The sequence below is a fragment of the Sander lucioperca genome, chromosome 16 (genome assembly GCF_008315115.2).
Source record: "Sander lucioperca isolate FBNREF2018 chromosome 16, SLUC_FBN_1.2, whole genome shotgun sequence".
Lineage (NCBI taxonomy): Eukaryota > Metazoa > Chordata > Actinopteri > Perciformes > Percidae > Sander > Sander lucioperca.
In genome coordinates, this window is record NC_050188.1 from 20,520,450 (window position 1) to 20,547,688 (window position 27,239).

At 41.2% G+C, this 27,239-nt stretch overlaps 3 protein-coding genes across 4 annotated transcripts; 1 reads left to right on the forward strand and 2 right to left on the reverse strand.

Annotated features, from left to right (window-relative positions):
• Positions 1-1,061: 1,061 nt before the first annotated feature.
• LOC116067039 (forkhead box protein H1-like) lies at positions 1,062-2,357 on the forward strand. Its single transcript, XM_031323329.2, has 3 exons — positions 1,062-1,359; positions 1,483-1,578; positions 1,683-2,357. Exons 1-3 carry the CDS (start codon positions 1,204-1,206, stop codon positions 2,322-2,324), a joined length of 894 nt encoding a protein of 297 aa, XP_031179189.1. The 5' UTR covers positions 1,062-1,203; the 3' UTR covers positions 2,325-2,357.
• A 3,967-nt stretch (positions 2,358-6,324) lies between these two features.
• LOC116066918 (catenin beta-1-like) lies at positions 6,325-16,630 on the reverse strand. Of its 2 annotated transcripts, none has more exons than XM_035993150.1 (17): positions 16,451-16,630; positions 15,410-15,459; positions 14,566-14,775; positions 14,174-14,424; positions 13,794-14,032; positions 11,003-11,204; positions 10,383-10,527; positions 10,142-10,245; positions 9,657-9,791; positions 9,309-9,512; positions 9,015-9,173; positions 8,772-8,891; positions 8,411-8,561; positions 8,182-8,303; positions 7,993-8,053; positions 7,372-7,567; positions 6,325-7,270 (listed from the first exon to the last, which is right to left on the reverse strand). In XM_035993150.1, the coding sequence occupies exons 2-16, from the start codon at positions 15,420-15,422 to the stop codon at positions 7,377-7,379; spliced, it is 2,307 nt and encodes a 768-aa protein (XP_035849043.1). In that variant the 5' UTR covers positions 15,423-15,459; positions 16,451-16,630; the 3' UTR covers positions 6,325-7,270; positions 7,372-7,376. The 2 variants fall into 2 exon arrangements, with proteins under 2 accessions (XP_035849043.1, XP_035849044.1); XM_035993151.1 differs by having other exon boundaries at positions 16,442-16,603.
• Positions 16,631-18,946: 2,316 nt separating this feature from the next.
• On the reverse strand, positions 18,947-26,528 carry dync1li1 (dynein, cytoplasmic 1, light intermediate chain 1). Its single transcript, XM_031323221.2, has 13 exons — positions 26,261-26,528; positions 25,936-26,009; positions 24,239-24,355; positions 23,843-24,073; positions 23,407-23,561; positions 23,052-23,145; positions 22,238-22,373; positions 22,040-22,151; positions 21,721-21,780; positions 21,537-21,581; positions 21,356-21,443; positions 21,129-21,251; positions 18,947-20,325 (listed from the first exon to the last, which is right to left on the reverse strand). Exons 1-13 carry the CDS (start codon positions 26,362-26,364, stop codon positions 20,207-20,209), a joined length of 1,458 nt encoding a protein of 485 aa, XP_031179081.1. The 5' UTR covers positions 26,365-26,528; the 3' UTR covers positions 18,947-20,206.
• Between the last annotated feature and the right edge of the window lie 711 nt (positions 26,529-27,239).

Below are 27,239 nucleotides of genomic sequence, written 5' to 3' on the forward strand. Positions count from 1 at the left end.
CGGTTGTCTGTTCGGTCAGTTGAACTGAATGTGAATGAAGCTTAGATGAGGTGTAAATCATTGGAATGTGACCAAAGATTTGCATCCTGCTCAAATCCATTGTGTTTGATGTATTCAGCCATTTAAACTGTTACATTCCAGTGCCTATTACAGCCTTTGTCCGTGAGAGTGATTCACTTGTTGGTGAAAGGGCACAGTAGTTGAATCTACTAAATATGCATTATGTATTCTTTCAATCATCTCTGTACACAATATTAGAGAAAGATAAAATATTGCCTGATAAATTAAAAACTTTGTCTAGGAATACTAGCTTTGACTGATCTTAGTGTGTTTTTTTAAAAGGGCAACAATATAGACTGTGTAAGAGGTAATATTTGAAAAAAAAGAATGCACATCTTGCCAGTATCCCTAATCACCTTAACCTGTCTGAAACTAATTACAAAAGGAAAAGAAATTCTCAAAAAGGCATGCTGATTTGTCTATACACATGAAACGTGGTACTGAGGCCCAGTCTGTCTGTGATCTGTGATGTGAGTCTGTTTGAAGTCCTCATAATCTTGACTCTTCATAACACCAACATTAAACTTCTTAAACACCTTATCAGCCCTTCAGCTGGATTCAAGAAATCTTTAAGTATGTAAACATTGCCTTTCCAAACTCTTCTGTGTAGAATAAAGAGGTAGATTTCTATATATACAACATATAGAAATCTACCTGTATAGAATGAGAGAATTGGAAAAGGGCCTTCTTCACATGTCCACTGGCAGCCACCTCAGGGTGAGTTCAACATTAACTGACTGTGACACTGTAATGGACTGAATCAAAAGAGATCAGCACCTTGATGTGACGTGTGTTTAAATATCAGTAAATGACACCGTTTAAAATATAACTTTTAGGGAGTAATTGGTAAACAATCTTCCCTAAGGTGAACAAAGTCTCAGAACATCCATATAGACATGCTGATAAATGTTATGGAAATACACTTTTTCTGTGATCACTGGCTCCACCTCCAGCAGTAATGGCTCATCTACTTATCAAAAGGCTCTCATTAACCTGCAGTGCACACCCTTTCATGTCCTATTGTCCCGACAGGACTTATATCCAGAGCTGACCTCTTCAGGTCCACATCTGCTCTCAGTGAGGTTGTGATCACACTACTCTGTGTGTGAAGACCTGACTCCTCTTGATTCTTCAAGAAACAAGATGCAGAACAGGAGTGAGAAGTTTGGAGCTCAGCTGCCTCTCTTTGTTCCAGCCAGCAGCTCTCAGCGAGGTGTGTTCAGTAAGAGTACCACCTACCTGGCTAAGATCGCTGTCGTCCTCCAAAACGCTCCAGGCAAGATGCTCACTTTTATTCAGGTAAGAAAGAGTCAAGTTGTTTTCAAGGACTATGATTAACAAAAATGTCATATTACATGAAACATTTTTCAAAAATATAAAAAAACAAACATTTTGTTTAATTTCAATTTGAATGTTTTGCAGATGATGGACAGACTGGCACCATTCATTCCTGAAGACAGAAAATCTGTTGAGAACAACATCAGAGTTTGTTTATCAACCAACAAATGTTTTGTCAAGGTAGGTTTCTATTTTAAAATTTTAATATTTCAAGTGAACCCATTAATTGTTTTATTATATCAACTTAACCTCTGTTTCTAAAAACACTGTGTTGTGTGTTTCAGACTCCAGTGGTCCCAGATTCTCTGCACAGTAAGAGAAACTACTGGAAACTGGATCCCAGTCAGATCACAGCAAAGATGGTGCGTCGTCACTTCAAAGGAATCCTGCAGCTCTTCCCTGAGTTGGCCTGCAAAGTGGAAACGGAGAACGTGAGCAGACCACCCCAGCACTGCTCAGCTCTCCACTCTCCTGAACCTGCAGCCTGCACAGCTGTTCAGATCAGATGTGAGGTGAAGTTCAGCAGTCCTTTCTCCATTGAATCCCTCCTGAAGAGAGACAGTCCCTCTGCTCGGGCCTCCAGAGCGTCTCCTCTATCCAGTGTGCGGGTCAGAGTGGAGCAGCAGCCTCGGTCCACACACAGACGAGTTGGGACAAAGAGGAGCTTCAGCTGGGACTCTGAGGAGCTTCTCCTCCTTCAAGCTTCAGCTGGAAGTTCCCCCATCTGCTCAACAGGGGGCAGCACACACCATGGACTCACTGCTAATGCAGCTGCTCAGCCCATCAGGATGGATGTGTGCTCAGATCCCTCATTCCCTGTCTACCCAAGAGCCAGTGCTGCTCCTTATTTCACCAGCCCACACAGCAGTTACATCACTTACCCTGTACCCGCATTTACCCATGATGCTCTCCGTTTCTGGTTGTAATGTGTTTTGTACCTGACATACCAGCTTTCTGCAGCACTTGTTACGCACGTTATTGTACAAGTTTATTCATTAGGATACACCCCTTGCGATGAACCATGTTTTATAACAAAATGTAAAACCAAATGAAGCTTTTAGTTGTCTTCAGTACGATTATTAATATTAGTAATCAAGAGGATTTTTACTTATCTTTACTTATACATAGTCAGTGTATTACCTAGATGGCGGTTGGCACGTCCCCAGTTTGGAGAAACAGGCAGAATGACAGGCACCGAAGCTAAGCAATGTACTGTTGTGGATGGGGGTAGTAGCTAAATGTATTTTAGCCACCTTAAAAAAGGCCCACCTAAAAGAAAATATAATTTTTAAAAGGGTTAGGAACTGTCCAAACTAACTAACTGAACAAGGCAGCGGTAGACCAGCAAGTAAAATAGATGTTTTTGTCAATACTCTGTACCCAAATTTACCCATGATGCTCTCCGTTTCTGGTTGTAATGTGTTTCGTACCTGACATACCAGTTTTTTGCAGCACTTTTCAATAAAATATAAAAACAAATCATTTTTGTGTAGTTGTTTTTTCCAATAAGTAGTGTACAACATAGCATTTAAACAAACACTTGATAAAAAGTGATGCAAATTAATCATTCATTGTCAGAGGAAAACAACAATAAAATGCATTATCATTGGTCACATTTATACAATTCAAAAAAGATGTTAAAACTGAATTTTTGGTACATTTGTAAAAAAAATTGATAAAATGATTGTCAATACCACACAAAAGTTGATTTTATACTAAGGATAATAAGCAAAAGTAAACTACGGTAAATATGATTATTATTTACCTCTACCTATTAATGTCCACATTCAGGAGGCCAAAGCAAGCCTTTCAAAATAATAACTGAATGTATTGAAACAAACTCTTCCTAATGTGTGTAATCATTAAGAAGAAAAGTACATATTTCATAGGAAACCCGTAGGTCTAAGTGGAAATGTTTGCATTTTTCATTTTTCAATTTCATTACATTCCAGTTCATTTTAGTTTTAGAGGAAACTTAATACATATTTATTAGATGCAAAAACAGTTTGTCCCTCCACAAAGAAATCCCCATCAGAGACAACAGCTGTAATAAATAAGGTGCCAAGGGTGGTTGAGAGTGATTAAACAAGAACAATGATGCTTTTAAGTGGAAAGCTTTTGGCAACATTCCAGCTATTTTCACCTTATCTGAGGTCCACTGTGTCATTCAGTGGAGTGACCAGACAGCCAGATCACTTCACTGATACACAACAAACATTATGTTGTGTGGATCTTTGCTACTTTATACTTCTACTCCATGACATTTTAGAGGGAAATATTTGCCTTTTTACCCCACAGCTATGTTGTAAAGCACGTTGGATACCTGCTGGTTGCTGCAAAGCGCTATATAAATAAATGGTGATTGATTGAATTACAAGTCATGCAGTGTACATATAGTTCTCACTATCAGTGAGTGTACGCTATATTTAGAATATTTTAAATTTAGTTATTTAGTCAAACAGCCCTGTTTAAGTTTACATGACGGGAGCAGAAGCCGTTATCTACTGTATGTTCTTGTCAAAGCCAACAGACTCCATTGACAAAAACATCTATTTTACTTGCTGGTCTACCGCTGCCTTGTTCAGTTAGTTAGTTTGGACAGTTCCTAACCCTTTTAAAAATTATATTTTCTTTTAGGTGGGCCTTTTTTAAGGTGGCTAAAATACATTTAGCTACTACCCCCATCCACAACAGTACATTGCTTAGCTTCGGTGCCTGTCATTCTGCCTGTTTCTCCAAACTGGGGACGTGCCAACCGCCATCTAGGTAATACACTGACTATGTATAAGTAAAGATAAGTAAAAATCCTCTTGATTACTAATATTAATAATCGTACTGAAGACAACTAAAAGCTTCATTTGGTTTTACATTTTGTTATAAAACATGGTTCATCGCAAGGGGTGTATCCTAATGAATAAACTTGTACAATAACGTGCGTAACAAGTGCTGCAGAAAGCTGGTATGTCAGGTACAAAACACATTACAACCAGAAACGGAGAGCATCATGGGTAAATGCGGGTACAGGGTAAGTGATGTAACTGCTGTGTGGGCTGGTGAAATAAGGAGCAGCACTGGCTCTTGTGTAGACAGGGAATGAGGGATCTGAGCACACATCCATCCTGATGGGCTGAGCAGCTGCATTAGCAGTGAGTCCATGGTGTGTGCTGCCCCCTGTTGAGCAGATGGGGGAACTTCCAGCTGAAGCTTGAAGGAGGAGAAGCTCCTCAGAGTCCCAGCTGAAGCTCCTCTTTGTCCCAACTCGTCTGTGTGTGGACCGAGGCTGCTGCTCCACTCTGACCCGCACACTGGATAGAGGAGACGCTCTGGAGGCCCGAGCAGAGGGACTGTCTCTCTTCAGGAGGGATTCAATGGAGAAAGGACTGCTGAACTTCACCTCACATCTGATCTGAACAGCTGTGCAGGCTGCAGGTTCAGGAGAGTGGAGAGCTGAGCAGTGCTGGGGTGGTCTCCTCACGTTCTCCGTTTCCACTTTGCAGGCCAACTCAGGGAAGAGCTGCAGGATTCCTTTGAAGTGACGACGCACCATCTTTGCTGTGATCTGACTGGGATCCAGTTTCCAGTAGTTTCTCTTACTGTGCAGAGAATCTGGGACCACTGGAGTCTGAAACACACAACACAGGGTTTTTAGAAACAGAGGTTAAGTTGATATAATAAAACAATTAATGGGTTCATTTGAAATATTAAAAGTTTCGAAATAGAAACTTACCTTGACAAAACATTTGTTGGTTGATAATCAAACTATTGTTCTCAACAGATTTTCTGTCTTCAGGGATTATTATCATTCTGTCCAAATACAAAACATCAGTTTGAAATAAAGTTTTTGAAATTTGTTCTTTGCAAAATTAGATTGTTAAACATAGTCCTTGAAAACCACTTCACTCTTTCTTACCTGAAAAAAGTGAACATCTTGTTTGTTGAAGAATCAGGAGTTCTTGAGCATGTTTTGGTTACTCTCTCTTATACAAACAAAAAAAAATGTAAGCTCTATAGCCATGACTCTCGCTCCTAACTATTTGGGGTTTTGGCAATCTGGATATTTGATTTTCTTATCCAACACACTCATCTTCACTTGAACAAGAATGTCAGCTAAATGTCAAACATGCCAGCTCATTCAATGTCTGAATATGTTATTTGTATTTTACCTTGAATAAATGTGAAAGCTCCTTTTGAGAATGGAAAAGTTATGAGTCTATAAAGTGTTTTTAAGTATGCAAGAACAAGTAGTTTTAGGTTGCTTATCTCATATGCTGTTTGAATGTTTCTGAAATAAACCGCTGCAAAAACAGGAATGTTGACCAAAGTGACACCACAGCACTGAACCCATCTCCTGACTTACAACAATGCTGTTGTCCACCCTTAACCAGAACAGTTTACACAACTGTCTATGACTGGAGGTGCAACAATGTCTTGACTAGCATCCAGTCAAAATACAGACAAGACTGAGTTTGCCATTTGGCATATTGTACTTTGTATTTGAAATACAGACTGGTTCTTTTCGCTCACTAAACTTCTCAAACATCTTTTGGTATCATACAACGCAGATGAAATCCTCTTCGCACAATAAAAAAAAAAGCACTTCTATTGTACTTATTGGATGTTTCCTGGTTGCTTAATATGTCAGATGTTCCTTTTATGTCCGCAAAACAGTCTGTAACTGGCAAAGATACTGACTTTTAAGTTGAGCAGCAACCGTGGACAAAAACATGAGATGGTTTTTTACTAAGAAATACCAATTGAATTTGGATTAGTTGAATTTATGTCAAGATACAACTTGAAGGTAATTTCACATGACAATTTATTTCCTCCCCCTCATATTGTAAAGCTTGAAAAACAGACTTGTCTAGCAAAGAAGTAAACAACCACTACATCACGTGGAAGGACAGAAGACGCAGGACAGAGACTAAATGAAATAAAATGCCATTTTATTGTTCAGCCGTGTCATAACCTCGTCTCCAAAATAAGCACAGCAGGACTACAACTGGTTCATCAACCTAGCTACCCTTGATAGCAAATAAAACTGGGTTTCATTAGACCACCAATGATAGCATTAAAGACTTTTCTATCAGACATCCAATGATAGCATACAAAATAGTTGTTAACCTACCAGTGATAATGTATATAAAAACACTTGTCTCTAGATTTATCCCCAACCCACCCTCAATTTCACCCATCTCCCTCTTTAGAATATTTGTGACACTGACATATTTTATGCTTGAACAAGCACATATTAAGAATGCATAATTCTCCATTTTTGAGATTATAAAAAAACTACACAATGTTACACTTTAAGTCAGAGTACAATTCAACTGATTATTAGTGTTCTACACATTCGGCCATAAACCAAAGGAACATTGTATAATATCACTATAACTTAACACTACATGTAATATACGTTGTATTTTTTTTAAATTACAAATGATTAGCAGTGAAGAGAAAATGAAGATGGCTAGTGCGAAGGCAAGCTGGGTCAGTACCATAACAGAGAATGAGTAATACAAAAAGAAATAAAAAAATAGAATAAGAAAAATAGAAACAAATAACTGATAAGAATACAGGCAAGGCTAAAACATACGTGTTTCAAACTTTTGAGATCCACCTCATGTGCACTCATCCATATAGGTGACCTGCTCCAAGACCTCCATTGTGTGATTCCACATCTCTGATACTTTAACCCCTTCTTCCCCCACCCCCCCACTTCAACTTGCTTAAACATTCCCATGGCAACCATCTTCTTTGTTTTCTTGTGTCAGGCACTTTCCAAGACCTCTTATTACCTTCAACAACTCTACAGGCCAATCATAATGCTGCTTTAGACAATACAGGCCAATCACAATGCAGGTTCAGAATACAACTGCAAAAGAGAACAGGACAAAATGTTCAGTGTGTTACTTATATCAATATTGCTTTTACTTTGAACTTGCAAGTTACGCCGTCTGTTGACGTCGGTCTTACCAATCCTACAGGTCGGTGTCAAACCAGGCCAGCTGGTTGCTGTCCATCAGGTCTTGGGTGTGGCCAAGGTCTGGCAACGGATCAGTGTGATGGCCCAGGTCGGGCAGAGTGTCAGCATGGTAGTCAGCACCTTCCATCATGGGGTCCAAAAGGGAGTCCTGGCCGTAGGCTGCTGGGTAGGCCCGGTAGGCTACATCTGGAAAGGCAAAAAAAAACAAAAAAAAAACGCGTGTATTAAATTGGTGCAAAAGGTTCCAATGACACAGACACAAGGATGCATTTAGTTTTATTTTAAACAAATGCATAGCGCTCTGCGATCATTGCTGGGTGAAACAAAATGATATATCAGCCGGAAGAGGCAGGATGACATACAGTTAAGTTTCATCATATTCCATGAAATATGTTTTTTATGATCAACTGATGAGACAAAAGCCACTATGTAGAAATACAATTGTTCTGTTGACTCAAAATTCAGTTACAACATATTTTCTATCAACAGAAACCACAAAAGCAGATGCTTTTAAAAGATCAAATTACATAAACCAGGATGGACCAAGGATGATGAAATAAAGAGGCAAGAAACAGATTAAGGATTTTATTAGAGATAATACATGCACTCACCATCCTGCCTGTAAGCCAGAGGGTCTCCCTGAGCTCCCATATCCAGTCCCAGGTCTCCAGTCTATAAAAAGGCAAAAAGGTAATGAGTAAAGCCTGACATTAGACAGCCTATGTAGAGGAGTGGATGTCTTAGTCCCCAATTCTATAGTACATTACTTATTGTGTACAGTATACACTATAACATAGTACCTCATTCCAGGCCATGGGCTCAGTTCTGAACAAAGAGCTGGTCAGCTCCACTGACAGACGTTTCTTGTAGTCCTGGGGCTTGTCCTCAGACATGCGGAACAGGACAGCTGCAGCATAGGTTGCTACAAGAGACAATGCACAGCAACACAAGTCAGGTACACTGAGTGTACACAAGTACATTGACAATCAGAACTGTGTGCATAGCCTGTATTTGTGCATGTATACTCACCAACGCCCTCATTACGGGAGTGCAGCAGCTCAGTGAGGGGTGCAGTGGCTCCTTCAGCTTCGATTGCCTCAGCAGCTTCTTTGTCCTGAGCCAGTTCACACAGCACACCTGCTGCCACACGCTGGATATTCTCCACTGGTGAATACAGCAACTGGAGACAGTGAATAGCAGAGAGAAAGATAAGACGTTTGATGAAGACAAGAGAGTTGAAATGCATGTAGTGGAACAATTAGAGCAAGGGAAAGAGGAGAATCAAGCAAGTTGCTATTAACAGATTTTGTATTTCCAACGCTAAACCATTACGCTAAACATTTTTAACAATTACATTTTGTCTGTAATAAGATTGGGGGTTACATTTTACCTGGACAAAGAGTGGAATGGTGTTGAGCCCTCTGATGACAATTCTGTTGTGGACGTCCCGGGCCAGGATGTGCAGAGCTCCTGTGCAGCCTTCCACAATTTCCTCCATACGCACACCTTCCTGTATGTGTTAGAGTGGGGAAAAAAGGCAAATCAAACACACACACACACACACACACACACACACACCAATCTAAATGTTCAAATACAGAAAGCATGAGAGGTTCTTGGCTTGGTTACACACCACAAACTGCTGCTGGTTGCCTCCCATGCTGGTGCGCCTTTGGGTGTCCTGGTGAGCCCTGACAAGCAGTTGGACCAGTCGGGGGATGGCTCCCTGCTCCCGCAGAGCACTGTGGTTGGCTGGGCAAAGAGCCAGATTGCGGATCAGACCAACTGTGGCCTAGATAGGGGGAAAATTAAATATATTTTAGTTAGTTAGAATTAAATTCTGGTAATCAATGTCAGTATGCAAGGTTGATCCAACAGTATGTTCTGGGAAACATGTAGGTGCGGAGAAACTGAGAAGGCTAATGACCTTGATTAGTGGCCAGTGGGACGGAGGGTGTAGTAGCTTGACCACCACTGGCAGGCCGTAATGAAGGCGCACAGCATTCTGGGCCATCTCAGCATCCTGGTGGCGGGAGGTCAGGTGGCGCAGGGCACAGACTGCTGGCTCTGTGATGTCCTCTCTGTCACCGGCCCTGAGCACGGTTCGTACCAGAGCCTCAATGCCGCCAACCTAACACGTGATGAGATCGATCAGTCGACTACATCTTGTTACATCATTACAAAAATAAGACCGCAGACAAATAATTTAAAACTACAATACCCAATCTACACTCCAAAGAGATACGCAGTTATGTTCAAAAGGTAAAATACGTACCTGGCAGACCATGAGTTTGTTACTATAGTTGTTGCAGGTCAGGTTGGAGAGGATGCCAGCAGCACATGTCACTACATTGATGTCATCACTGCCCAGCAGCTGGACCAGGGTCCCCAGGAGACCCTCCATTCCCTCCTGGAGAGAGCAGAGGACAGGTTGGAAGGGCCAAATGAAATCAAATGAGGGGATATGAATGGATACATCCTAAATATATAGCATTTTGTTTTATCTAATACTTTATATTAAATGGGATTCTATAAGTGGTCAAGAAGGTTCCTGTATGTATGTAGTGATCATTCTGTACATACTTACCGAATGAAGTTGCCATACATAATATTATCGGAAAAACAGCGTTCCTTGTATTGTTGTGTTTTTTTGTAACATGCTATGGACATTTAACACACCGTTTACTGAGCAACAGTTCTTAACATTGAACCTAGGGGCTCATAAGAAGCACTTGTGACTACTGAGAGTGTGTGTTGTACCTGTTTAGTGGCAGCATCTGAAAGATTCCTCAGAGTCCAGAGGCAGTTCTGGACCAGACGCTGGCTGTGGTCTGTCAGGTGAAGCCCCAAGGCCTGCATGCCTCCTACACACACAAGCCAAAATTCAACAAACAATTCATTACATCAGAGGAATTTCACCCTAGTAGCAAACCACAACTAGAAACTAGAACATTTATGCATTTTACATAGTATTGTGTTTCCATTCTATTTCTGTACATACCAGCCTCTACGATAGCAGGCTTGTTGCTTGAACAAACCGAGAGCACCTTGAGCACTCTGCTTGTGGTCCACAGCAGTTTCTCATATGTAAAGGTCCTCATGATGTTGACCAGGGCCTGGGGACCACCGCTGGCCAGAATGATTAGCTAAAACAAAGACAGTTTTATGTTTATAAATGCTTCAAATTGCTGCCAGGCAAGTGGCATCAGCAGACCCTTCAGGGGCGTTTAAACCAGGATAGACTGAATCAGGGTTTCTGCCAGTGTATTACAAGCCCGCCAGGCCTAAGCATTGGTGATTTTTAAAACAAAAAAAATATTTTAAACATTTTTTTATTTTATTTAAAATGTGTTTTACAAGTAGCAAACTCATTTCAGGATTAACTTAGTGTGTAGGTTATGTGCGTAACATTAACGAGTGTGCGTTCCAAAGAAGCAAGAGAATGTGTAATGATATGAAGTTAACAGTAACATTATAGCTGTGAATGAAGCAACACCTCCAAAAAACAAAAACAAAAAGCCACTTGGCCGCCGGGCCTAACATCTTTTCTGGCAGCAACCCTGAATGAATGCATGTGAATATATGCATACATTTATAGGTATATTATTTATCTTCCAATACCTTGCTTTCCTGGTTGCCATATGCAAGGATCTGCAGGCAGTCCGTAGTGATTGCCAGGAACTTGACATTGGTGTTAGACAACAGGGCCACCATCTTCTGCAGTCCTCCAGCCAGGCGCACCGCCATCTTTGCCCCTTCCTGATGCAACAACAGGTTGTGGAGCGTGGTGATGGCGTAGAACAAAACACTGTCAACTGGCGAGCTGGAAGAAAATCCAAATAAAGAAAATGATCAAACAGATTACATTATGTGCTTACATAATTGCAAAAGGGTTCTCCAATGTTTTCTCAGTTAGCCTTTTAAAATGATATCAGATTAGTAAACAGAATGTGCCTTTGGAGCATTGGATGAATGGTTGCTGATAATGGGCAATGTAGATATTGCATTAAAGATCAGCCACTCCTTTCTACAACCGTCGAGAACCCTTTGCAATTATGTAAGCACATAATGTAATCTGAAAACTGCTGCCCTGATTAAAAAAAACAATAAAACTGATCTCAGCTGGTATTCTGTCTGTAATGGAAATTTCTAAGTGACCTCAAACTTTTGACCGGTAGTGTATGTGATTATTGAATATTGTAGCCTGCTGGACATATTCAAGCACAAAAACAACATGTCTAGCCAATTAGTGGCCGATGGGACAGAGTCAATTGTCAAAGCCTGTAAAATAGTATTACTGCCTACCTTATGAGCTACCATTCATTGATACATGTTGTATACCTCACAAGTGTAGAGTAAGAGCAGATTGAATTTAATTTGCTTGTTATGAAGTTCTGCTCCTGTAGTAGTCACCCTAGCGTTATTTGGCATTGTAGGGAGGCTCCACTCCCCAAACAATGGCAGCAGTGGCTGATCATGACTCAGCCAGCGCCGCACCAGACCACAGTGGCATTAAGCTGTACTATGTTACTAGAGGTCGACCGATAGCTAGGTTGGGCCGCATTTGCCGATAACCGGTTAATCGACCGATAGTATTTATAACTTATACAGTTGACAAAATACATACATTGTTTCAAAAAAAAAAAAAGTCCAGACCTTTTGCCAATAATCAAAATAATGTCATATTTATTGATATTACACCCACAGCAATGCTACACAAGCATGTGTGTTGTCGAAAACAGTTCTCCTACATATTTGGAGTCATGCAATGCAAAAATAAACATAATGAGCATTATAATTCATATAAAGGACAAACAATCTCAAAATAGTGACGCCATTCTTCTCTGTAGAACGGTAACAGACGATGTCTGACCTGGAGGGATCTATCTTTCCCACTTTATAATATATATATATATATATATATATATATATATATACACACACACACACACACTCGCTTGGATGCCCATATAAGGCGTAATGTGTGACGGACCTGCCTTCCCATTGGTTGAAAACATAAACAAAGGAGATCCCCTTGTCGGTAGCACCTACTGTCTGTGGGTAGCACGGAGTTAGCGGCAGAAATGACCGAAAACGTGATGAATTATGGACATCAAGTGGATAAATCTTGGATGTAACAGTTTGGATTTAATGCTCAACAACCCCGAAAAAAGGCACCAGTTCCAGGCTGGATAGAAAATCACCTGTAAAGGCTAGAAAGACACCAAAGACACCCCCGTGACGGCTAACTCGTTAGCTTTTAGCTGCAGCAATCAGTAAATCTCTACGTTTAACTGTTATTAAATGATCTAAATATGAATCAGAGGTGCCGTTTGGGATCGTGGACGAGCCTTTAGGGTTCTGATTCTGACATTTGGGTCGGACTTGCGTTTATTTTTGTCAGTGTTTTAACCGCTTGAGGTAAGTTAGCCTACTACTAATGTTTAGCGTCATCTCAGCCTCGAAAGCAAACAAATATACTGTTGTGCTGTTCTTTCTCTACTAATGCAGCATCTATTCAACAAATTAATATGTACTGTATACATACCTTTTTGCTGTCGATGCTTTAAACGAGCATCTGATGTCAGCCTTCTCCGCACAGCATGTGCTCTCCGTGCAGCGCGCAGTAACACGTGTCGAAAATAAACACCAGGCATCAGTTAGTTTTTATTTCGCCTCTAGAGGCCGCTATTGTAATGCATGATGCCAGCAGACCCTTCTCAGCTCTCGCGTACTGTGTAATGAATGGCAGCGCGCGCTTCTCAGCCGCTCCAGCAACGGACGCAACCATCGGTATGGATTTTTGCCGATAACGATAGTTCCACCAATCAACTATCGGTGCCGATTAATAGGCAAAACCGATGAATCGGTCGACCTCTATATGTTACCTTTATTAAATCGTCTGAAAATGACACCGGGCTGCTACAGTATAACCATACAGATCTCTACACACAGACTGGTCGGTTATAACTCGACATTTCTCTGTTCTCAGCTAAGATGGACGGCATAGCGCTGGATTTTTCAATAACGCTGCATAAATTAGCCAGAGGATATTTAGCTAGCAGCTTAATCCTGACAAAATACCATACTGAATTTCAGCAATATTTGGGTCCAGCTCTAGAGGGTTGTGCATTGTTAGACACAAATGTGCATTTAAGTGTGTATGCACTTCACAACATACAATATTGTGAATGGTTTATACTTTGATTTTTAAAGAATTACATTTTGGGGGTTAATTTGTTCTAAACCATATCAATAATGCACATAATAGTATATCACAATTATCAGAAGGTACTCTTATGAATTCTGAGGTATTTTAGTCACCTACATGTATGAATATTGATTTTATGTGAAGTATTGAATCTTTATCAATCATATTAACTGACACTGCACAATTCCTCCAGTTTCTTACCCCAGCATCTTGACCAGGGCAGGAATGCCTCCAGACTTGAAGATTGCAAGGAGACCCTCACGATGGTGGGAAAGGTTGTGCAAGGTGCCAGCAGAGCAGCGAGCTGTCTCCACATCACCAGTGTTCTGCATGGCACGAACAACGGCCGAAACCATTTGTGGGGAACGCATCAGGGCGTGGCGGGACGCCTCCTTCTTTGACAACTGATGCACCATTACAGCTGCTTTATTGACAACGACCTAGGACAGAGAACCTTAGAACGTTAGTTAAGGATGCATGATTTAGAATGGATGTAAACTGCATTGCTATAATAATTTACATGATACCACATGCTCCTCAGCAGGTACCATTTGGGCATTTGAGTGTATTAATGCACATACCTGGTCCTCATCATTGAGCAGTTTGGTAAGCTCAGGGATGGCACGAGTGGCCAGCTCAGCATCATCTTGATAGTTAATGAGGTTGACCACAGCATGCTTCAGCATCTGAGAAGGCTCTGCCAGGCGCTGCACTGCTGTGGGTTGGGCAGCATCCAGCTGGGTAGGTGGGATCTGGATCCCCTCCTCCAAGGTCTCGGGGAACATGGCAGCACGCACACGCTGGGCCCGGGTCATGGCATACCCCTCAATGTCTGAAAATAATACAATATGACGATTAATATGAGATTGTAGACATTTGTCAATCATCAGAGATTTATAGCATTTATGCTGTAGTAGCGATCCCAATGTTTTATATATACACAGCATATATATAAAATCAGTATCTCGTATACCTGTGGGCTCAGGAGTGAAGGGCTGGTTGAACTCCCAGTCATAGAGAATTGGATCATCCTCCTCAGCATCAGGGTTCCCCTTGCCACTCAGAGATGGGGCTGTGGTGGTGACTCCAGACTGAATGCCTGAATCCAGGTAGGACTGCTGCTGCCACTGAGACACTGCAGCCTTGCTGTCTCCCATTGCCATGTCCAACTCCATCAAATCAGCTACATAAAAAGTGAAAGAAATGTGAAACACAAGGAATGACAGAGTAATCTTTACTTCACTTCAACTTAATTTCTCATTTTAAGCAAAGAAAAAAAATATTTAAGCGTGATTTTAAAAGGTTTCAGTAATCTTATAAGTAATATAACGTTCCCAATCTTAAATTAATGCAAATAGGAGATGTAATCATTACAGAAGTGGTAGTTAGTTGTCTGGAGAATGAAGAGGGACATAAAGTGAGAGTGACAAAAACAAAGAATCCTGTTAAAGCAAATGGAAAATAAACGACAAGCAAAGATTAAGTGTGTGCTCCTCTATGACTGATGATGCCCGAAGGTACGGATCATAAATTGATGTATGTATAAATCAAATTTCTCTTTCAATCGCAAAGCACATTTCCCTGGAGTCAAACTCGTCGAGCTGTTACAAAAGACGAATTAGAATTACTTGGGATAATGTGACATGTGTCCACTTAGCTCCCATTTTCCTTAATTTCCACAGTGCCTTAAGGATTACGGTATTTCACGTATTCATGTACAGTGAAACTCATGTATGGGCATACAATCTAAAATATTGGGCTGCGTTCATATTAACATAAAACTACTTAAAATCAAAGTAAGTTTTTTTTATACTTACACTGGGTAGCCATTGTTCTTGCCTGCCCTCAGCCCGCACAGCAGATATGTCTGCGAAAAAGGAAACAAGTACACAGGGGAAAATAAGCCAACTCTCACTCAACCTTGAGTTCTTGTTTGCCAAAGCCAAACCTAATCGTAATGCTTATGCGTTTCTCTTACGTGGTCTCAATAATAAAACCACTGTCTAACGTTAACCAGCTAGACGCTTGTTTGGCTTGCTAACGTAGCTATGAGGGGAAATGCCGAGCCTCCAACTCCAGCCGAGAGAGCAAAGCGGTGGGTATTTCCAGGCCAGCACGAACACAATTCACCATTCAGCGGCAAAGAACATCAAAGGCATATTTCTCCCCCTCCCCCTACCACGGCCAAGTTCCGACCTCGCAGCTTGGGTTTCCAATGAGAGAAACTACCCCCTCCGCCCGCAATCACTTCCATGACTCCTCCTCTCATGGTGGGTCTAACTAAGAGCGTAACAAGCTACCTAGCTAATCAAAACTTAAAAAAAATAATCTAACTGTACAGGTCGCATCAATCACCAAACATATTTTAAGGACATTTACATCAAGACCGATGCATGTATTAGCCATCACTGCTAGCTAACAGGTTGGCTTAGCTTAACGTTACCTTGAAAGCTCGCTAAGCTAACCTAACGTTACCGTGCGTAGCTAACCCCTCCGCTAGTTAGCGAACATAAACAAACACAGTTTAGGGCTTTACTCACAAAGCCTAAAGAGTTCAGACTTGTCCTGAGACGCAACCACTACTCGATGTCATTATCGTTACAAATCAGTTCATTATTTGATTCGTGCTTTTCAAGCAAACCATCCACATTTTTGATTCTGGTTTGATTAGCTTAGCTAACCAGGACGTATGAAAAGTAGTTCCAAACGCCACCGTACAAACCTGCCGTGCTTCCAGCCAAATCAGAAAACCCCACCGGAGCCCCCTCCCTAGCCAAAGATGATTTTCTTTGGTGAAGCAAACATTGACGCGCTGTAAATCCGTTATATAATAGCTGTAGTAAACATACAATATTTACCAGAGTCGAACGGCTCCTCCGTGTTTCTTATCAGGAAATATGTTCTCCTTTCTCTTGGCTGGAAATAGGAAAAGGGCTGCTAGGTGAACCACCCGTAGAAGTCCGAACCACACCCGCTGCTGCTCCGCTGAAGATGTTGCTTCCGCCTGTGCGATCGAACATCAAGATGGCGAGGGGAAAAAATACAGTATTCTGCCGCATTCGGAAAAATAGGGCGCCATTTAAAATAAAGTTTTAACATGTAAACAGTTTTTTTTATTTTACAGCTATTGGTAGATATTGATATCCTTTTATGTTAAGAGAGGTCGGCCATTCCAGTTTTGCGATTTTTCATCCACGTGAATAAAATATGTTGGATACTTGCTGTAGTGAGGGCAAGGCGCATTCATTAGAATGGAATGTGATTCATGAGCTGCTGTGATATGATGGAGGGAGTCAATTAACATGCAGTTAACTCAGAAACACAAACATTTCCGCTAGCAGGACCATATCATTCATTCATTTATCTTATTAAATTAGGTCATAATTTGGCAAACATGAAAGGTGCTTGTCAACTATCTCTCTCATCCACGTTTCTCACACTTGTACACAGTTAAACTGGGACTGCAAAAGATAAACTGCGGTGATTAAAGGAAGAAGAAAAATCATACATAGACCACAAAAATAAACCATGTGGGGGGTTACTACTGAAACCCATAATCTGATCCCATGACACATTAAAAAACAAAACAAAAAAAACATTGATTGCAAGAAAAACATGCCACAATAACATGATGCCGTGCTGTGGGTTAAATGGCATTTGATCATTTGTCTCATATTGTTTTTGTGTTAACATGCACTGCACAACTTGTGACAACATAACTAACTGATTTAAGGTGGACAGTAAAACTCAGACATACTATATGTAGGCTTCTTTGTATGGCCGATGTAAAAGGCTTAAACACATAGTGTTTATTCTTGAAATTGTATAAAATATCTTCTGCATGCATCTCCGTTTTGGGCAATTATTTATAGACTATCCCTACTAATAAAATGCACAAATGACGCCCTACAATCAAGTATTTTATTTTGTATATACTTCAGATCATAACTAATAACCTTGGTGCTTATGGAGAAGTTTCTTGCAAAACTTAAATAAAATCCACTTAAATGCATCTAGTGTACTTAGCATTCAATACACACAAGAGTCTTAACAATTCCAGTTAAATGATAGGAAAGCTCAAATTGACCTATTATTATAGCTATATAAAAAGAAATGTTATTGATATTAAATGAAAACAATCAAACGTGTCACACATAGTACCGTGCATGTTCATGTTTCTGACACGTGCCATAGAGCAGAAAAGGTCAAAGTCCAAAGTGTCATATTGGTGATACTGCAAACTGACCATTTGTTATACCACATCAGGACTAACATCAAACCCTTGGAATAAAACTATATGTACCTCATCCACTGTGTCCAACTGTGGCTATTTCTATATTAAGTCCATTTTATTTACCCAAGTTGACAAATATAGCATGGTAAACAGAAAAGACAATAGAAAGCACAACTACCTGATAGTTCACTATCACATATACTAAAAGAAAGCACAACTACTGTATGTCTGCAAGGTACCATCAGAAAATTAGGCTGGCCATCATCAGGAACATTTCCTACAAACATTTACCCCAATTGTTTTATATAATAGGAATGCAAACCCCGTTCATACACATGTATTCATTTATTTGGCAAAATGAATCGCTTATTCCTTGCAAGTGCATATTAGGTTTGAGATTATGTCCAGTCTTCTAAAGATAGTGAAAATGTATTTTTTGGCTTTCTGCAGAATAAAGAAGAGAACTTATTCCGATACAAGACACTAGAGGACTCTATAAATATACTGTACATAAATTAAATCAGCCCAGCCCCCCTTTAGAGCAGTTAAGAGATCAGAGATGGCAGAGATCAGAATCTGCCAGACAGCAACAGCCACAGTGTCTCCACAGGGTGGACAAAATAACAGAAACTACTAACAATACAATAACCCTGCAGCAAATACCTCATCTTTGAGCTTAATTTAATAGAATCAATACATCTGAGATACAACAAAAAAACATGAGCATCAAAGTTATTTGCAGAGCAATGGTATTTTAAGGGGCTTCGGTGACTGTGCACCCAAATGTCTTTTCCTCCATTACCCTTTTTTCTGCCTGAGGAAGCACTGGACTCAAACCAGTAGTGCCTATGACACTATCTGCTTGTTATATTTCAGCCATTTATATGTCCATTTTCTGCTATTTGGACGTTTTCTAAATAGTTTCCAATAATTTCATTCTTTGAAAACAAGAAAATTCACTGTCTTGCACAAGGTCACTGAAGCAGGTGGATGCTTGCCAACATGGGCTAATAATCTAACTGAAGATTTTTGTTTTTCATAACAATTCCCCATCACAAAATATGACTTCGCAGTGAGGAGAAGAGGAATGATTGGTAAAAACAAAAGACAAAGAGAGAAGTCAGGTGGATGAATCCGAATAAATACACCTTTTATTTGACTGATTAACAGATCTGATTATACAAACGCCAACACAGAGCTCTGAAATAACAGGACCAATCAGCGAGACAATGACTGTACATTCTTGGTGTGACCCTCCCTTATTCTGACCCTCTTGCCCACCCCCCCCCACCCCACCCCCGCCCGCAGTAACTATGGAACTGAATAACTAGTGCTTCTTTCTGTACAAGTAAAGCTCACCTACCCTCTACAACCCTCTACCACCCTCCCTTTTCAGTGCACCGTCTGTTATCTACAGGTTTGGGGAAGTTTGGCCAAATGTAGAACTGGGTGCCATGATGGACCTTAAGTGCCCTCTACACAGGACTAGTGTATATTTTTTGTCATGTTTGTTGTGTGTAGTCTAGCAGACAGTGCTGCTGTCATAATAGTGTGTGCACTGTTTTAAGAGCTTGTAGTGTAATAGCATAGTAATGTTTTTGCATTTTGGTTGAAATGCAACCAGCCAAAAATCTCTCGACATACAAGTCTAGGTTGAAGTAACTTCCTTAAATCTTAAGTCTCACTCTCTCTCTTTCGCTCTATCGCTCACACACACACACACACACACACACACACACACACACACACACACACACACACACACTGGTATGTTTGTCCCTTCATCTTCAAAAACAAGACTGTTTGCAATTTAGTTTCAGGCATGTTTTTTGTTTTTTTTGTTCTCTATCTCTTCCTCTGGCCAAGCATGACTTGCCGCACATACATCATCACACAATCCTTCCTATGGTACCCTTTAGCAGTTCCTACTGTAAAAACACTAACTGTACCATCACAAGAAATGGATGGACAAAACACCCTCACTTGCATTCCTGTAATCAATCTTTTTCAACCCACCTCCTTCTTCTTCTTCTTCTCCTCCACACCCCCATTGGTCCCCCATACCCAGTTACTCTCATGTAACAGACAGACAGTCTTGTATGTAACAGTGACAAATACTCGCCCTCGGCGCAACAGCCAGGAGGAGAAAAGAGGGGGGAGGGAGAACAAGGTGTGGGAAAAGGGGTAGGGGAAGAGAGGGTGAGTTTTTCTCCTTGAGGAGAAAGCAAAAGGAGAGAACGGGGAGAGGAAAACTGCGTGCCTACATCCCTCTTTCTCCCCACATCTTTGTGATGGAGTGGAGGGAGGAAGAACAAGGGAGGTGGAAGGTGACTGAGGTGGACAGGGGAGAGACGGAGAGCAGGGTGACGTGTGTTGGTCTTCATGTGTCCTGGCCGTCGGTGGCAGGGGTGTCGTTGGCATTGGGCAAGTCTGAGTCGGTCTCCCGGCTGGATATGCGGTCCAGCTCCGCCTGTACATCGCTTAGGCCCAGCTTTGAACCTGCATCAAGTGTGGGTAGATACATAAAAAAATAGTACTATACCACAGCAAACAAGGCACAAAGGCTATACACTTGGTTAAAATAAGTGATGGGTAAAATATTGAACAAATGTGTCTTTGTTAACCACTGTATGACAGAGCTGCAATTGAATAAGTGCGCTGTATGTTTCATGTAGTAGTACCAATATGATCTACAGTGTCTAGTTCAAAACAGGCCAAAGTGGAAGGTAGACCCTATTTACGGTAATTTTGAGCTTGTCTGATGAGTTTTAAAGTTGCATTGTTAAAAATATAAAGATATGGTTCTAACTGAAAATGATCTGCCTTGATTTTCCAGCCACTTCACAGAGAATGAATACATATTAGGTATACAGTATATATATAGTATATGGCCAATATGTTGAAAAGTAACAAGATATTTTTTTCCCCCAGAAATCCCCCAGCCTTCACACACACCTTAACATGAGTGATGTCAACAGTGAGATTGCACAATAGGTTATGAGCATTAGAATGACAGAGCTACAGACATAGAGACGAGGCATAAAAGACGAGGGCTGTTTGTTTGAACTCAGACCCTTTTATGATTTCCTTTACCATGCGTTATGTTCATATCTGGAGTAGAGGACAAGAGAGTAAAGAGGTGAGAAAATGAAGGATGGCAGATGGGAGGTAGAAACCAAAAAGAAGCGATGAGGAGTAACTGAAAATGGTATTAAACCCCAAAAACAACTGAATACATGAGCACTTTTTTCAACAAAACCAGAGCAATGTAACAACCTCTACCACCTAGTGTGCATTCTCACCTGACTTGCGTACTGTTCCTGGTGTGTTGTTACCGCCACCTGGCGTCCCGGGCCCCCCTGTCCCTGCTTTCTTTGTCAGTAGACTGTTGAAGAAGTTGGCCAACACACCCTCACTAGTCTGACCTGCAGCATACAGAGACTAGAGTTAAAAACACACATACACACAAAGAAATGCACCGACTACGCAAATGGTCATGGGTTGATGTGTGCAGCGATGAAATGCATACCCGACTGTGGCATGGCGTTAGCTACGTTGGCCGCTGCGGAGCGATTACTCGTCCTGGGGGAGCCGGTGGGTGCTCTACTGGTGGTGTCCTATGAACGACAAAAAAAGTTTACACACACACACACGGGAGCTTTCCTTTATCTTATGAGCCAAAACTAGAAAAAAAAAAGAGGAGCACTCACCACTGGTCGCCCTGCTGTCACAGCGGGCTGTTTAGCGAGCAGCGACTGCAAATTAGAGCACAATATGCACACTCACTCCAATTAGTATTTAATTAACATATCAGGACCCTTCAGTCAGATTTAATTGGAGTACAGACAAGCAGCAAACCAAATGACATTAACACAACAGGAAATGTTTTCTGACCTGCAGTTTTACCAGAAACACTTGGTCATCTTCTGCCTGAATCTCCTTTTCATGTACAATCTGGTGACAAGCAAGATAAAAAATATATTTTTTAAATCGCTTACAGGCCTTCTTTATAGCTCTACAACAGCTAATAAATTAGATTGGATAAAACTCTCATGATCCCTGCAGGGATATTAGGTAAAGCTTTAGCACATGGAAATTAATGCAGAAGGTAATGAAACATACTAATACAGCAATAATCAATCTGTTGCGCTGTAAGCTTAGCTTGCCTTAGATGATCTTTCAAAGTTAGCCGTTTTTTTTTGGGTGCCTGTACCTTTCTGACTGGCGGTTTAACTATTACTTCCTCAAAGCTGTCGTCTGCTTTTACTGTCTGAAAGTTCTCGTGAAGTATGGCAATCTTCTTTTCATTGTCCCAACCTGATGGACTGAGAGAGCAGAGGAAGGGTTACAAACCAAATACAGGTGGCCCCACAGTCCTAGCATGTATACACACACACAAATGCAGGCTTACATGAAGACAGCATCTCTTTCCACCACTTGTGCCGGGCAGTGGAAGGGAAAGCCGTACAGTCTGTGGACCAGATATTTGTACAGGATGTCCAGGTTTTTCATCTCCTTCACTGATGTGTAAACCAGAGATGCACCGTCTGACATGAGTGTCAAGGATATTTTCAACACCACCATCTCAAAAATAAAACTTACACCACAGTGACAGAACACCTACATCTCTTAATATCAGTAGCACTACAGAAATACAGATTTTAGCTTTGAGTAATTGCAACTAGTACACAAAACAACCAAGGCCATGTGCAATATTGCCTCATTTTCAAAAGCAATAACCCTTGAAACTCTAATACTGTTTCCACTCAGCATTGACTGGAGAAACTATTCTGAAAAGCAAACCATTTCAAGCAGTACTGGGCATTCTATGATTTTTATGGAACTCTCTTTGCAACAAAGCAATATCAACAACAACGGTTCAGATACAGCTTACAGTGGTCAAAATACTGCAATAACGGTACTGCTGGGAACTTTGGCCTGAGAACAAAACACCACGACTGCCAGTCACTCAGCTGTACCACCATCCTTCATGACTGAACAGTTGGGCATTAGGAGAGTACAGGCCAAAATGTGAATGAATGTGTTAAATTTCAGCATCTGACAGGAAAACGGCAGAGTCAGTGGTATTGATCAACAGCCCCATTAAAACCCATGTACTGTTCTTTGACCAATAGTTACATTTTGTTTTCTGACGCTATACATTTGAGTTTGTACACTTTTTCTAGTTTGTTCACTTTTCAGAAACAATGTTCAGTGAAGGATACACTGCAGACAGAAACGTCTGATGTGAGACTGGATGAGGTCCAGGTGTTCGTCTCTGTAGTCATGCTCCTTCTCCAATGTACTGATGGCGTCACACTGAGGACAAATAAGTAGGTGTGAGGCACAAGTGAATGTGAGAAAGTAGATGCAATGAAAAAAGGGCCATTCAATTTTGAAATGATTTAACAATTCCACACAGGTTTCATTAGTCCAAGAATAATGTACAGCACATTGAGAACCAAGTACACTTAGATTTTAAGGTAAAAGTAAAATATGTTGCCACACATAAGCTATGTTTATAAGCCAGCAATAAGGGTGTGTGTTTGTGTGTGTGTGTGTGTGTGTGTGTGTGTGTACCTTGGTGCAGACCACCACCACTGGTATTCCCAGGTTGTGTGTGAGTGTGTTGTCTCCTAACGGCAGCAGCACACTCTCCTCCTCTTCACTCCTCCTCTGCAGGGTGCCATCCTCCCCACTGCCTGGCTCTGTGTACTCCTGGAACTGTTTTACAACTACACACGCACAACATTAAGATACACAAATAATGATGAAGCAAATAGTAAGACCTGGCATGGGTTATCATTTTAAATGTGGCATTATTATTTTCATAACTCATCATAACTGGCCTCTTTAGACAAAACCCAGTCCAATGTAAAGCTTTGTACAAAGGCTTTGATAAAGAGGTTCCTTATTCAAGAAGTGTTTTCATACTGCTAAGAGCATTTTCCGTGAAGACACGTACAGTTTTCAACTTTATCTACTCGTCAGCCTGACTGCTGTCAGTATGACTCACGTCTGTGCTCCAGCTCCCGCAGTGTTTCCGGGGCGACCCGGAGTTTATCAATGTGTTCCCTAGCGACGGCGGCCCACTTCTGGAGAGAGTCCAGGGCGTTCCATGGCCGCGACATGTCAACTGTTATCAGCAGCAACGTGTTGCCGATTGAGTCCACTGGCACAGCTACTCCCTGCAGACCTTTGTGGTAAAGGTCTCCGTCTAACACCCAGGCATTACACCTAGTTTGGTCTAAAGACACACACATACATACACACACACACACACACACACACACACACACGTAAAGACAAATACATTACAGAGATATGCTGTTGTGTAAAAACAAACAAACACAAGACTACATGGATTTCAAACATTTATTGGGTCTATGGACTGCAAGTAGTTGCTGGTTACCATCAATGTCGTCGTCATGGACACTGAAGTAGAGGTATTCCAGGCCACGCCCTTTCATGAACTCTTCAACCCCCTGCAGTTTTGCAACCAAGGCTGTCTTCCCCGAACCCACCTCACCTAAACACACACATAACATCAGTTTTAAAAAAGAAAAAAAGAATTATGGATAGTAGACAAATTATGGGTAATAGCCTCGTCCATGCCAGAATTCACTGCTATAATGATAATAATATTGGAGTTTACCTAAACCATATATGTTTTCAGTTTGAATAAAGGGGAGCAAGAATTCAAATTTGGCAAAAGCATTTTAAGTGACATACTAACTGAAGCCAACACACCACACCACTGCTGAAGGTGGACGATTTGCCCATGCAACCTGCTGCCCTCTATCATGCTATGAGCTGTACTAGTAACACACTTCAGGGTTAATAGAAATAGTATGGTGTTCATCACACACTATCCAAAATTAGGATTGCACAAAACTGCACAAATATAGGGATGCAACTAATATTTTAATTAACGAATACTCTGCACATTACGTTCTTGATTCATTTATTAATCATTTGGTTTATAAAATGTCAGAAAATAGTGGCAACTGCCAATTACAATTTCCTGAACATCAACCAACAGTCCAAAACCAAAGATATTGTTTTTACTGTCACAAGAATCCTTACATTTGAGAAGCTGAAACTAGAAAATGTTTGGCATGTTTTGCTTGATTACTTAAGCAATTAATTGATTAGAAAAATAGTTAGATATATTTTCTGTCAATCACCTAATTGATTAATCACTAATTGTTTCAGCACTAAACAAATTAAGTGTAGCACACAATCCCCTTGACTAGAGCCACACAGCTTCATTATTTTCATAAAGGATCAACAGCCCTAATATACTGTTGTATATTTTTTGACAATGGACTGTATCTGCATTTGTCCTGGCATCATTGCTAACCTCAACGCTGACAGCATGCCATTGTTATTGTGTATGTTATAAGGCCAAGGCTGCATCCATTCTTGCACTAAGCCGTATTATGTCAACAGGGGAACTCAATGCATCATAAGGGCAGATCTTGCTGATGTTGTCATGGATAGCATAACAGACAAATGGCTGTAAAGCCATACGTCGGTAACCAACTCGCCGATTAGCTGGAATGGGTAGCAGGCTGCGGATTATCCCAGGCGGATGTGTAGACAGTGTATGTGTTTGTGTGGACGACAGCGGGACACGAGGATCGAGCGAGACGGGGAGGCACCCTTTCTGTCTCCCAGTCACATAAAGCCCCGCGGCCGCGTTAAAAAAAACACAGGCTGATGGTTTGTCTTGTCCCCTCAGCATCATCTCCACCTAACTGCTACTAGCATCACTGGATGCTAGTATGACTTGCAGTGTTTCAAAGCGGCCCGATACTCTCTCAAGATGATGATTGTATGTATGTATGTATGTATGTATGTATGTGTGTGTGCATGCGCGTGTGCGCGTGTGCGTTTGTTCAGGAAAATACACCTGTCTCTCTCTGCTAGCCGACGCACCCGCTACCAGGTTTGAACACAAAAGCACCATCAGTCATCAGTCCAGAATAAGCTAGCTTAGCTATCGAGCAGTATAATAAGTCTACCCGAGTCTACCAGGATGAGATGATCACCAAGCTAGCGATGCTTATTGGCTAGCTAGGAGACTGCAGACATACAGATACCCACCCATAACCAGGACATTTTTCCCAGACGGTAGCTTAGATCTTGAATGGGTTGACACTTCACTCAGGATGGTGGACCTGCAGACAGAACAACCCCGTTACAACACAGGCAAACAAGGCTTCTTCATTCATTAACAAACAACGACTGACAGCGAGGAGCTAAAGCGAGCTAGTGCTGCTGTGTCACCAGTGCCCAGCCAGTCTGGTGCTGATGCTAGCTAGCCTTGTTAGCAAGCTAGCTGTCAAACCATCCTCATCCCAGCACAATGGACCCTCTGCTCCCACAAACCCTGCTCATAATAACCTTATCTAAAAGACCAATCGCCCACCATAAGTCCTGTCCGTCATCCTCCTCTGGGTTGGAGTTCTCCAGTGTGCTCTTAGGTCCAGTTGAGGTGGAGGATAATAATGCACTCCTCCCTGAAGTCGCCATCTTCGCAGGGCTTGCAAACCGACCAGAGCGCCCGGATGTAGCAGTTGTGTGCTAACCTAGCCTGGTGCACCGCACACCGGGGCTGGGGCGTGGTCCTGCCCGCACAAAGCTGGGGTCCTTGCTCCAGACATAAAATTATCTCATCCGCAAAGTGACAGACTGGACTGTCCATCCACCCCAAGTTATGTACAGATTGCGAGTCTACAAACTATTATATAATTAACTTATCAAAAAAACAAATGTGATACAGGCTAAATGGGGCATAATATTATGTAGGCTTGTGTAAATTGGTGATACATTTGATGATACATTGATACATAAATAATGAACCAAATTAGTACAAAGCCCAGCGAGAATAAGGCTATTTTGCTAGTGTAGCTTTGCGTGTCCCGGCCGATTTATCAGAGTAAGGATAAATGGGCTTTCAAAAAAGCCACACAAATCCTAAAGTCGTTGTCTTATAATGCCTTGATTTGTGAATAATATGGCACCGGGCCTAAGCCTACAGGATAGATAACGCTGGAATAGCCTACCATTTGGATGCACTTCAAATTGACTAGCTAGACTATTAGAGGTTGAGATCGAGCGCCAATCATTTTACAGGTTAGACAACATAATAGAACGATAACACAAGGAAAATAAGTGAATCAATCCAAATTGCAGCCCTATTAAAATGTCATGCAGTGAGCGGTCAGCACAGAAACATCTGAATAAGAACTTCCATAAAGGTTAGTGACACGTTACTTTTATTTATAATTATATAGCTGATAAGCTAATATAGTTGGAGACCACACAGAAATTGAAATAATTGAACCAACTAAATAGACAAAAATGCAAATGTGATATATAGTGTTGAGAAACGTTTTTAATTCGTC

What these genes read in the sequence shown, in the direction of transcription:
- LOC116066918 (XM_035993150.1), bottom strand. An exon ending in ATGGCAACCAGGAAAGCAAG is followed by an intron (nt 10,528 to 11,002) that starts GTATTGGAAGAT and finishes TCTTTGTTTTAG; the next exon opens with CTAATCATTCTGGCCAGCGG. An exon ending in CCCACTGGCCACTAATCAAG is followed by an intron (nt 9,174 to 9,308) that starts GTCATTAGCCTT and finishes CCCCCTATCTAG; the next exon opens with GCCACAGTTGGTCTGATCCG.
- LOC116067039 (XM_031323329.2), top strand. Translation starts at nt 1,204, where the DNA reads ATGCAGAACAGGAGTGAGAAGTTTGGAGCTCAGCTGCCTCTCTTTGTT. An exon ending in AGATGCTCACTTTTATTCAG is followed by an intron (nt 1,360 to 1,482) that starts GTAAGAAAGAGT and finishes AATGTTTTGCAG; the next exon opens with ATGATGGACAGACTGGCACC. An exon ending in CCAACAAATGTTTTGTCAAG is followed by an intron (nt 1,579 to 1,682) that starts GTAGGTTTCTAT and finishes TGTGTGTTTCAG; the next exon opens with ACTCCAGTGGTCCCAGATTC.
- dync1li1 (XM_031323221.2), bottom strand. Translation starts at nt 26,364, where the DNA reads ATGGCGACTTCAGGGAGGAGTGCATTATTATCCTCCACCTCAACTGGA. An exon ending in GAAAAATGTCCTGGTTATGG is followed by an intron (nt 24,356 to 25,935) that starts GTGGGTATCTGT and finishes GTGTGTGTTTAG; the next exon opens with GTGAGGTGGGTTCGGGGAAG. An exon ending in TGTTTCTGGTAAAACTGCAG is followed by an intron (nt 21,582 to 21,720) that starts GTCAGAAAACAT and finishes TCTAATTTGCAG; the next exon opens with TCGCTGCTCGCTAAACAGCC.